We start from the raw sequence: 11,410 nt of genomic DNA on the forward strand, positions 1-11,410 counted from the left end.
AAGGAACAACAGTTCCAACCAGAGATAATACTGTGAAATGCGTTTATTCCAAAAACATCGAACTAATTGCCCTCATGCTTTTAGTCCGGGTTTTGACTTCTAAATGTTGTCAAAAGTGTGGTATAAATCATAGACCCGGCAGCAGATTATATTTAGAACTGTTGGAGACTTATAGCATAGCTAGAGAATCATTTTGTCAAAGAGAATTCACCGAGAATCTGCAATTCTTGACCAAGCATTGGTTGTAGTTTCTACGCAAGGTATGCCGGAAGCTTCTGAACATCTCACGAGGTGTGACTATGGAGAATGTACTGATGATGAATGTTGAAATGAACGTAAGGTATTTTTTGGGTTCAAATCTGTGGTGGATTCGATGCGCATCTTTTACAACTACCCCTCGTAGCGGTCACCTGTATTTATAATAAGCTTAGTTTAAATGATAATGCTTAGTCATTTGACTAGGATTCTTTTGGCAGTGTCTATGTTTAAGATGAACATTTGTCACGATACTGGTCAACCAACCAATTGAAAGCAAAGTGAATACATAGCTTAAACTTCTTCCTAAGGTTGGAAGGGTGGAAAACAATTTTTTTTTCTTATGAAAGGAAAGATAAAAGGGTAGTTGTTTTCACCACTGCTATTGTGCTTCTGTTTATGTTAAATTTGTTTGGTTCAATGTATTTGCTTATGGCAATATATATTGGAGCCTATGAAAGTGATTTATCACCTTTCTACAACTTTTTTGTAGAGTTGTCAAAACGGGTAATCCGGCTCGACCCGGTTCGGCCCACCACAGGTTGGTCACTTAGTGATTCAACCCAACTCGGTTCGTTTATTAGCGAGTCAGAAAAATTCGAATCCGACTCGATCCACAACGGGTTGGTTCACTGGTCCATTTAATTACAATTTTTTTTAAAATAAAAGAAAATTACAAAGTTTCTATAATTTAAACCCAAACAAATTTCACTCTCACATTTCACTTCCAACATGGATGTTAATTATTTTTGAAAATAGAGAATCTAAATAATTTTTTTCAAGCAAAAAAAAATAATAAATATTTTTTTATAAAATTAAAATTAAATTTTAATAAAATAAATTTAGGTAGGTGGGTTGGTGGGTCAACTCGACCCACCATGGGTTCAACTCGCATGAGTCGGGTTTAAATGAACCGGGTTGAAATCTGACCCGCATAAAAAAATACAGTTTTTTCAAACCCAATTCGGCTCAAACCCGTGAAGGGCCGGGTTGGCCTGCGAATTATGACCCATTTTGACAGTTCTACTTTTTTTGTTTATTGTTTACTTTCATGATGAAGCATGCAGAAAGAAAGAAATCAGTGCATATAATTTATTTAAATAAGTTTCATAATTAAGTTACGGATAAACTCGTATCGTGTGGAAAGGGGTTTAAAGAGCTTGTGGGGTGAATTGATTCTTTAAAATTAATGACTTTTTTTAGAAGTTTTATCAAACTTTTATCAAAAGATTTTACGTTTAATTATTAGTTATTATATACAGTGATTAACCTTTTTCACTAAAATATCGTTTTCAGATTACAATCAGAATATTTAAAGATGAAGGACAGAGAACAACTTCCTTCAACAAACGAATGGAAGAATCTCCTTAATCAATTTGAAGAGAACCGTTTTAACCTTAGACACAATAAGTTCAAGCTTATCCTATTCACAAGACTTGATTAGAGCACACTAACACTTTGAGAACTTCCTCAGACTTTTTTGTATTTTCAAAATGACTTAGATCCCTTTTCATACACAGAGAGTTTCCCTTAGGCACACAATTTTAATACTTTCAAATGAAAAGTTACATTCTAAGAGTTGTGGAGAATTCTATTTATAAGCCAAGGTTCGTGCAAGGTCAGAAACTGAAAAGACATCTCTTAATTGCTAGTGATAATCGATTATCATAAGTGATAATCGATTATCATAAGTGATAATCGATTATTTGTGACCGTTATGGGGTTTTCAAAAAAGTGATAATCGATTATCCTGAGTGATAATTGATTATTTGCATGTCCTGGACAATATTAAACCCAACAGTTATGATAATCGATTATCCCTTATGATAATCGATTATTTGCATGAGTGATCTCTTTCTACTTTGGCTCGTGATAATCGATTATCACACTTGATAATCGATTATTTGCGCAATGACTCCCTAAAAAGGACAACTTTTAAGTACTTTTATATCACCAAAGTTATTCCTATACAATTGTTTCTATAAAATGCTTTTAATGTAAATGCAACAAGAGTCTTCAATTCTTCAGCTTTTAACATCATCAAAACTTCACAATAACTTCAAGATACTAATGCTCTTCATTGGTAACAATCTTCCACTTTTTAATGATGATAAAAAATCTCTTGTTTAAAAGCATTTCTAATTTCCTGCATAGATTCAGACTTACAAACAACATAAACATGTTAGTAATAACAGTCCTAATTAGAAGGTTTTCTTTTCCTTTTTGATCATAAACAAAAAGTTCCAAGTGGAAAGACTCACCCTCAAATGGTGCTCCCCCTTAACAAAAGAAAGATGCAATTCAAATAAAATTTGAAATTTCATAAAATGAGAGGGAAATACATCATGAAATACCAAAATATAGATAAATAACAAGATATACAACAAACTCATATATTTCCCCCTCAAATAGGTACCGGTTATAACAAGACTATCACATAAGATGTCAATAAAAACAATTTCTTCCTTTTTTTATCATAATCACAAAATCATCTAATCTTTAGGCTCCCCATAATTGTTAATTTTAAAACAATTTAGGTCCTTTTAAATCATTAAAAGTTACTCTTCCTAAAAATAATATTCCCCTTAAAAAAAAACAAATTCTTAAAAAAAATGTTTTTATTTTTTATTTTATTTTTTTTACGTTTTAACTTAAGATAATTGATTATCACTTTTGATAATCGATTATTGGCGAGCCAAATTGTCAAAATTCATTTTTTGAGACCGTGATAATCGATTATCGTCCCTAGTAATCGATCATTGCGCGTTAATTTCTGAAAAACGCAAATTTGGACCAAATTTCCATCATAAAACACATCTAACATTCATAAATTATTTCAAAACTCTTAAAAATTACCAGGATATTAAATCAGGTAGTTACAAGGGTGATAGTTGATTATTTTCGCAACATTAAATAAGGTAGTACTAATCGATTATCCTGTGTGACGATCGATTATTTGCGCGAGCAATCTTTTTCTACTTTGGCTCGTGATAATCAATTATCACTCTTGATAATTGATTATTGCGCAATGACTCCCTAAAACGGAAAACTTCTAAGTAGTTTTACATCATCAAAATTATTCCTATACAATTGTTTTACAAAATACTTTTAACATAGATGCAACACGAGTCTTTAATTCTTCAACATTATCATCATCAAAACTTCAACAGTAGCTTTAAGACACCAATGCTCCTCATTGATAACAGTGCGTAAGTTAGTTTTTTCATTTTTGTTTGCGTTTAGGGTTGTTGTTATTTAAGTTAAAGTGTTGATGTTACAATGTAGGTTTGGAAATGGTTTCCGAAGTCTCTTTGCATTACATGGGCAAGTTCTTAAACAACAATGGACTACAATATGTTGGGAGTCAAATACACCTAATTAAAGGAGTTGATCCCGATTGGTGGTCCTACTTTGAATCAGTGGGGATTGTTAACGATTTCAAAATGATAAAGATTTCAAATTGTGTTGGAAGGGGTCCAAACAAAGAATATTGAGCAATCTCAGAATACCGAGTGATGAAAGGGAAGCATTAAACTTGGCTAACTATGTAGAGCCCAATGACGAAGAGGTTGAAATATATGTTGAACATGTTCCTAGTGAGGCTCAAGTAATTAACTTTATTATTGTTGGTGAAGAGGTTGAGACAGGACACATAGAGGCCATGGAGGAAGAGGTTAATGTGGCTGAGGAAGAGGTGAACATGGTTGAGGAAGAGGGGAATGTGGTTAAGGAGGAATAAGAAGGGCCAGCTGAAGATAAAGTGGATGAGAGTGAATAAGAAAGAATGACAAATGATGATGATGGGTCTGGGATGGAGAATGAGAGGACGGTACATAATCATAAAAATATTAATCCTGTATTAGGTATGTGGAGTAGAATGAAAAAAAGAACGAAGAAAACGGTGAGGAGAAGAAGCAATGTTGGTGAAGGGTGAAAGTGCGAGAAAACACTAGAAGGAAAGTTAAATAGTGTTTCCATAACTTTTCACAACTTGCATTTTGATTCTAATGTACGTAACACTTATGAGTTGGTAAACATGTTAGTAAACGTTGTCCTGGAGAGATTGTTTACTTGACCAACTCAGGGTATCCAAGTTTAAACGTAAGCGATAACCTTAAGTAGCACTGACCATATTATCAGTGATGTTAATAGACTACTTTGTTTATCAACAAATTATACACAATGTTTTATACTAGTTCACCTGTTAAGGCTACGTCTAATTCTCCTCTAAGTTAACTTAGAGGGTTCCCTTAGATATTCAATGAAGTATAGTTGAGTTTAACTCACTCCTGATTATGTAGTATTGTTCACCACTCCTGGTATCCCTAGACTCTCTCACTCCTAGTATCCCTGATCAGCGAATAACCATTGGTTACCCTAGATCAGTTGAGTATTCACACCACTTCTGATACTCAGCAACATATCGAGATTTTCTTTGCATATTTGCACCACTCTTGGTACTCAACAACCCACCGAGATTTCCTTGAGATTTTGCACCACTTTTGGTACACAACAACCTGCCGAGGTTTCCTTGAGTATTCACACCACTCTTGGTACTCAACAACCCATCGAGATTTCCTTGAGTATTTGCACCACTCCTGGTACTTAGCAACCCTTCGAGATTCCTCAACTCAATAGAGTTCAGTTGTCAGTATTTTGATTCTCTCCAAAATTGCAATCATAGATTGCTTACAAGTTGTTCAGACCATTATTCTCACAGAGAGGATATGATTACAATATGAAATAGTCTAAACACTCGCAGGTGTTTCTCTCATCTCTCTACCTTACATAACTAAGCATGTAATACAATGAAGTACTAGATGGATGCTTTACTTTGCTCTTTTCTCTCTTTCTCTCATGTGATAAACACAAGCAAATATTACAATGAGGCTTTGAGAGACTGTCTTCTTTGTTTCACTCTTTTACCCTCTCTTCTTTCTTCAAGTAGATATTCTGATGAAGCTTGAGAGTGTTCTTCTTTTCTTGAGCTATTCTCTTTCTCATTTTCTATGATAGGAGTCATTTTGCATTAATAGATCAAAGAGATTTCCTCACTCAATGGATGATGAGATATCTTCATATCTTCATATTTTCTCTCTTCTTCATCATCATCTTCTTCTTTCTTCTCGTCTTCTATTTATACACCTTGAGGATATAGTCGTTGTGACGATGCTTGTCTTGGGATTTGACAATATGATCGTCTGACGAAGCTTGTCTTGAGATTTGTTCCTTTTTGGCTATTTGTGCTGGTGTCAGTCATAGGATAGCGTCTTTTATCAAAGCAAGTTTGTTTTTCAGATCTTTTATCAAAAGTGATCTTGACTTATCTTTTGGCTCAACTTTTGATAATTTGATCAACGCTCATCTTTGTCTTTTTCTCAATGTTCATTTTAGCATCTATAAGTTGAACGTTCATAGTAATCGTCCTGAACAAGATAGATACACATATAGTAGATCTATTTATCTTTAATGTTTTTTTCTTTTGTTTTAGGGTTCTTGTGTTTTATTGTGTCTTGTTATCACTTTAGTTTGAGAGTCTTTCAGTGTTTTATTGCTTTGAGGTTTGTATCTACACATGTTTTATGTCACTATTTCCTAGGGAGAGAACATTTTGTGAATGTCTTTCCCGTTACCTACTTCTGATCTAATTTCGATTTATAATCGGTTTATTAGATATCACTTTTGTTGTTTTTGAACGTTGCACATTCAATGTCATTTTAATGCTTGCTTAGAACAACAAAGCACCTTTGATTTTCTACCATTAGGTAGCATTTTGCAATTAAGTTATTTTCTCTAAAGATACCAAGCATAGATATATACTTCATCATAAGATATGGTATTTGTTAAGCTCATGGCATCGTTTAGTCAAGTAAACGCTTCTTTAACTTTTGTCTCTTTTCAAATAGATAACGTTAAGCTTACTTAAGCTTTCTTTCATATTTTAATAATTATGTCTTTTAATATGTTTTGTTAGAGACATTGTCTCGACTTATTTTGTTTTCAAGAGAAACTGAATACCTATTTTAGGTATTATAAGCATTAAGCATTTAACTCAATTTCTCTTAGATGCTTTATACATAACAATGTTTAGTCATGCGTCTGACTGTTTTAACCTAGATGACTTTCTATTTTCTAAGACCTAAATATTCTCCTAAGGTTTTTCTATGTTGAGTACTTTGGATTCTGAGTTTTGTGTAGTTTCTTTGTGTTTGAGGATTTAGGTCCTAAGTTTTGTGAGCCTAAGTGCTTTACAAGGTTTTTCTATGTTGTGGATTCTGGTTATGTGTTTTGGGTTTCAGGTTTTAAGTCTTTTGTTTTCACCCTAAGTTTTTGTGATTATTATCCTAAGTTGTTTTCTTGTTTTCTTGTTTTCTAGAGTTTTGAGTTGTTTGTCTTTGGTTGGTGTCTCAAGCCTTAGTCTAGCTTTTCGTTGGTTAATCCTTTCTCCTAGATGATCATCTACAATTTTTGGTTATGTTCTTTCTGGCTAGAGTTTTATCCTATATTTAACTAGAGCTTTATCTTATTGTTTTCTACTATATTTCCTAAACAATTGTATTTTCATTTCCCTTTCTTGGCTTATGACTTTGTGTTCTTTTGTCCTAATCTAGGGTTTTCTACTCTTGTATTTCTTTTAGCTTAGGGTTGGTTTCCTAGGATGTTCTACCACAGTGTTTGATGATTGTTTTCTATCTTAAGATTTATCTAATAACTTGGATTTTTCTATTATAGTGTCTAACATAAGGTTGGTGTCTTAATTTAGGTCTGGGGTTTTCTAACTTAGTGCTTTGTTTTTCATCTTAAGGTTGTTTGTTATCCAAAGTTTAAATATTTTATCCTATTTGGTTTGCTAAGTGTTTTTCTAGTTTGGAGTTAGCTTTCCATAAACACACACACTTCTTCGTTTCATGTTATTTAGTTAAACTTCAAAACCTAGAGTAAAGTTTTTATTAGACGAGCTTGACTTGTCCTAGCAATCTATTAGACAAGCTTGTCTTATCCTGACAAAGGGACTTTTATCATTAATGAAGAAGTTGCAGATCATGACATAAATGAAGAATACGATACTGATGATTGGTCTTTGGATGTAGACAACGATGGCGGTGTGAGTTTGAATATGGAGAAGTTTCCAAAGTATAGAACAAATGATATGAACAAGACCTTCAAATTTAAATTGGGGATGAAGTTTTGTTCATTGAAAGGTTTTAGAAATGCGCAAATGGAGCATAGCGTTTTAAATGGAAAAGAAGTCCAATTTGTCAAGAATGATCAGAAGAGAGTTAGGCTTGTGTGTAAAAAGAAATGTGTTTTTTTTTTAATTATGGCTAGCACGGTAAGAGAGAGTCATACGTACAAGGTGAAGAATTTGGTTGGGCGTGAGAAATGTGGAAGGGTTTTTGGAAACAAAAGTTAAAGTGTCCAATGGATTGCACAAATATTGGTGGATAGATTTATAAATGTGGGTAACATGACAATCAACCAAATCACTGATAAAATTAAGAAGTCATACAATGTTGGAATAACTACTTGGAAAGCTGGAAAAGTAAAGAAACTTGTAATGGATTCTTTAGTGATAGATGAAGAATGACAATATGGTTGCCTATATGATTATGTAGTTGAATTGTTAACAGTTAAGGCTGAAACCTTCAAGATTAAGATAAATCAACTCCAACCCACTTTGCCACCAAGGTTTAGGTCATTTTACATATATTTAGAGGGCTAAAAAAAGAGAGCTTCTAAGGTATTTGCAGGCACTTCATTGGGGTAGATGGTTGTCATCTGAAGACAAAATATGGTGGTTAATTGTTAGTTGCAATGGTAGAGACCCTAATGATCAATTTCAAAACAAACTTCATGATACGATCCTGTCTAGGAAAGAGTGCAATCTTTTCTGAATTTGAATCCTCAAGGGGCACAATAAAAATAAATTAGAGAAGAACAGAGAATAAGACAGAGATGGGGATGCCACAATCTAGCAGATTGATAAGTCAAGGAAGATTTGCCACAAAGATGTTAATCTTTGATAAGAATCAGAGTTCTAAACCAAGAACCAAGAGAATCCTCTCTAAAAATATGCAATGCATATATTATGACTCAAAAGTGTCTACATATGTATTTAATGCCCCTATATATAGGTACAAATGTTTAAGACACCTAAGAAGCCCTAAAAGAAAGCCAAGGACATTGGATCCAAAAATAACTTGAAAAATAGAAACAAAATGTTTATAATTAAAATAAATAAATACAATTTTTTTAATTTCCTAAATTATTCTTCAATTGTGCTCATGATCTTCACGTTCTTTAAATTCCTCTCTTCATTAAAGATTATAAAATTCAAGATTCAAGGAGACGTGTTTTGATGTTTGAATTCGATCCGAATTCTAGAAGATCCTAAGCACAAAACAAAATCATAAACCAAGGACATAAATCTAAAATAATCCAAAATAAAAATCTTTTAAAATGAGATTTGGATCCTTGAAGAGGCCAATATCTTATTATCAAAGATTTGGAGGTTTGCCTCCAGGGTCAAATACCCACTTGCAAATATCATCAAATGATTTTAAATTAAAGATACAATGCTCAAGGAAGATCAAATGAATATTTCTCAAGTAAACAATCAAACTAAGTATTACTTTGATTATACTTAAATTTTTTAGAGATGGTCAAACAAGCTAACTCATATGCATATATTTCTAAGCTTGTTTCTGTACTAAGAGAATGACTTTGAATATCTAAATGAATTGACAAACAAGCTAACATATTATCAAACACAAGTTCTTTAAGTTCTAGGCTTGTGTCTTCCTTTTCTGTCATCTTGTCTTTCTTCCCTTTTTGATGCCATGGTTCCTTGATAAACAAATCTTCCCTAGGCAACAAAACAAAAATAGGCCAGTAAGTATTTTATTTACAACACTCCCCCTCAAGTTGGTAAATGAATATCAATCATTCCCAACTTGCCTACAAAATCTTGAAATCTACCCGGAGGAAGCCCTTTTGTAAAAATATCTGCTATTTGAAGTTTTGTAGGAACATGACTTGTAATCACAAAGCCTCTGTCAAGATTATCTTTGATGAAATGTCTGTCAATCTTAATGTGTTTGGTTCTATCATGCTGTACTAGATTATGGGCTATGCTCATGGCAGACTTATTGTCACAGTGTAGTTGCACCAGTTCTCCACTTTGACTTTAAGATCATCCAAAATGATTTTCATCCAGAGTCCTTCACAAATTCCTTGAGCAAGAGCTCGAAATTCAGCTTTTGCACTAGAACGAGATACTCTATCTTGCTTTTTGCTTCTCCATGTTACCAGACTATCTCCAAGAAACACACAATACCCAGAAGTAAATTTTCTATAGTAATAGAACCTGCATAGTCAGCATCAATATATATCTTCATAGTCAATCCCATATGTTTGGGTATATCCTTTTACCACCAATTTAACTTTATATCTTTCTATTGTCCCTATTGCCTTCTTGCCTCTTGGCTTATCAACAATCTCCCAAGTTGAATTTCTTTCTAATGCATTCATCTCTTCTTTCATGGCTTGATTCCAATGTTCAAGTTTCATAGCCTCTTGGATTGAGGTAGGAATTTTTGTGGCATCAATGGCCGCAATAAAACTTATGTGCTTATCAGAGAGATTGTTAGTGTAACATATTGAGAAATAGGATATTTATCACATGATCTTCTTCCCTTTCTCAATGCAATGGGTAAATCCTCAGTAATACTTACCTTCTCCTCATTGATATCTTCACAGATCCTCACCTCCGGATTATAGAATTTTTCTTGCTCGAGAGTCGAAGTGGGTTGTTCTCTTCTTTCATATTTTTTGCCAAAAAATATGTCTTCTTCCTCTTCTTCCTCATTGTGGACTATGGTAGCTTCATTGCTCAGATCGGAAGCTCTTGATACCAAGTAGAAAATAATACTGAAATTTTACTATTCAGAATTGATTGAAAATACATTTTCATATCCTCTATTTGCAACAATCTAATTCTCCTAAAAAGAAAATAGGGAAACTAGGAAAACAAAATAAAATAGAAGATTGTATATCTATTTTCTCTAATTAGGAAGATTCTAAAGATATCTTCTCTAATTACAACACTTTTAATGACAAATCAGGATGTTCTCTTCTTTTTCTTTCTTTTTCTTCTCTCTCTTTCTTTTCTTTCTCCTCTCTTGCTTTTTTTCTTTCTTTGCTTTTTCTCTATTTTCTTTCTCCTCTCTCGCTCTCTCTTCTTTCTTTTCTTTTTCTCTCTTTTATTTTTCTTCACATTTTTATCTTCTTTTTCTCTCTTTTCTCTTTCTTCACACTATCTTTCTCTTTTAAGCCTCTACTCTTGTTTTCTTTTCAATGCATATAATTTTTGCAAAGTTCTTCTTTCTTCTTTCTCTTTCAAATATAGAATGTAGTTCTTAAGGTTTTCATTAGTAATCACGGGACTTGCATTCCAATTAGGACACTAATGAGTTTCATGCCCATAGCCTTCACATTTGGAACATCTTATAGCACTTGATCTAACCCTTGGGAAATCATTTTTGTCATGCTTGTAGTGCCTTTTAATACTAAAAATATCACCATTCAACTTTATAATTCTAGATACCAAGGCATTGACATTCCCCGCCAAGACCTCATGAGCACACAACTTCCAAAAGAATGTCTCACTCATCTAAGTGTTTCACTCAAATTTCACTCGTGTATCACACTTATAGGCCTTTTTTTGAATGTACTCTCTTGCATTTTACCACTCAAATTCTCCTTATCACTTGACAAAGAACTCTAGTAGCTTACGCAAAGAGTGAACAAATAATGTGAAAAATGTTGCGAGATCTTAATCTTGACTCAAGAGGTCAAAGAAAATAGAAAACTCTAGACAAAACTTCAAGGAATTTTTAAAAGACATAAAATAATAAAATTAAAAAAATATAGGACTACCAAAAAAAGTTAAATGAGACAACGCAGAGACTCTAAAAGAAGATGGAATATAATTTAATAGATGAACCTTCATAAACAATAGTGCAACATAATAATTTGTGTTGAACTCTACAATTTTTCTTTTACTCTTGGATCCGTACTTTGTTTCTTTATATATATATATATATATATATATATATATATATATATATATATATATATATATATATATATATTA

General features: G+C 32.9%; 1 protein-coding gene across 4 annotated transcripts in view; it reads left to right on the plus strand.

Annotated features, from left to right (window-relative positions):
- The window catches only part of LOC106769934 (iron-sulfur protein NUBPL), a 28,497-nt gene that overhangs the window by 4,752 nt on the left and 12,335 nt on the right, over positions 1-11,410 (plus strand). Inside the window, exon 9 of one of the 4 annotated variants that reach the window (XM_022784909.1) lies at positions 90-461. The exons of 2 other annotated variants lie outside the window; for them this stretch is intronic. Coding sequence is in view for 1 of the 2 variants with exons in the window: in XM_014655744.2 (XP_014511230.1) it covers positions 25-36 (12 nt within the window). In the remaining variant the exon portion in view is untranslated. Of the gene's footprint in view, positions 1-24; positions 462-11,410 lie in introns of those variants that run through there. One more of the 4 variants, XM_014655744.2, reaches the window with a different exon arrangement.

This window comes from Vigna radiata, chromosome 8, assembly GCF_000741045.1.
Source record: "Vigna radiata var. radiata cultivar VC1973A chromosome 8, Vradiata_ver6, whole genome shotgun sequence".
NCBI lineage: Eukaryota > Viridiplantae > Streptophyta > Magnoliopsida > Fabales > Fabaceae > Vigna > Vigna radiata.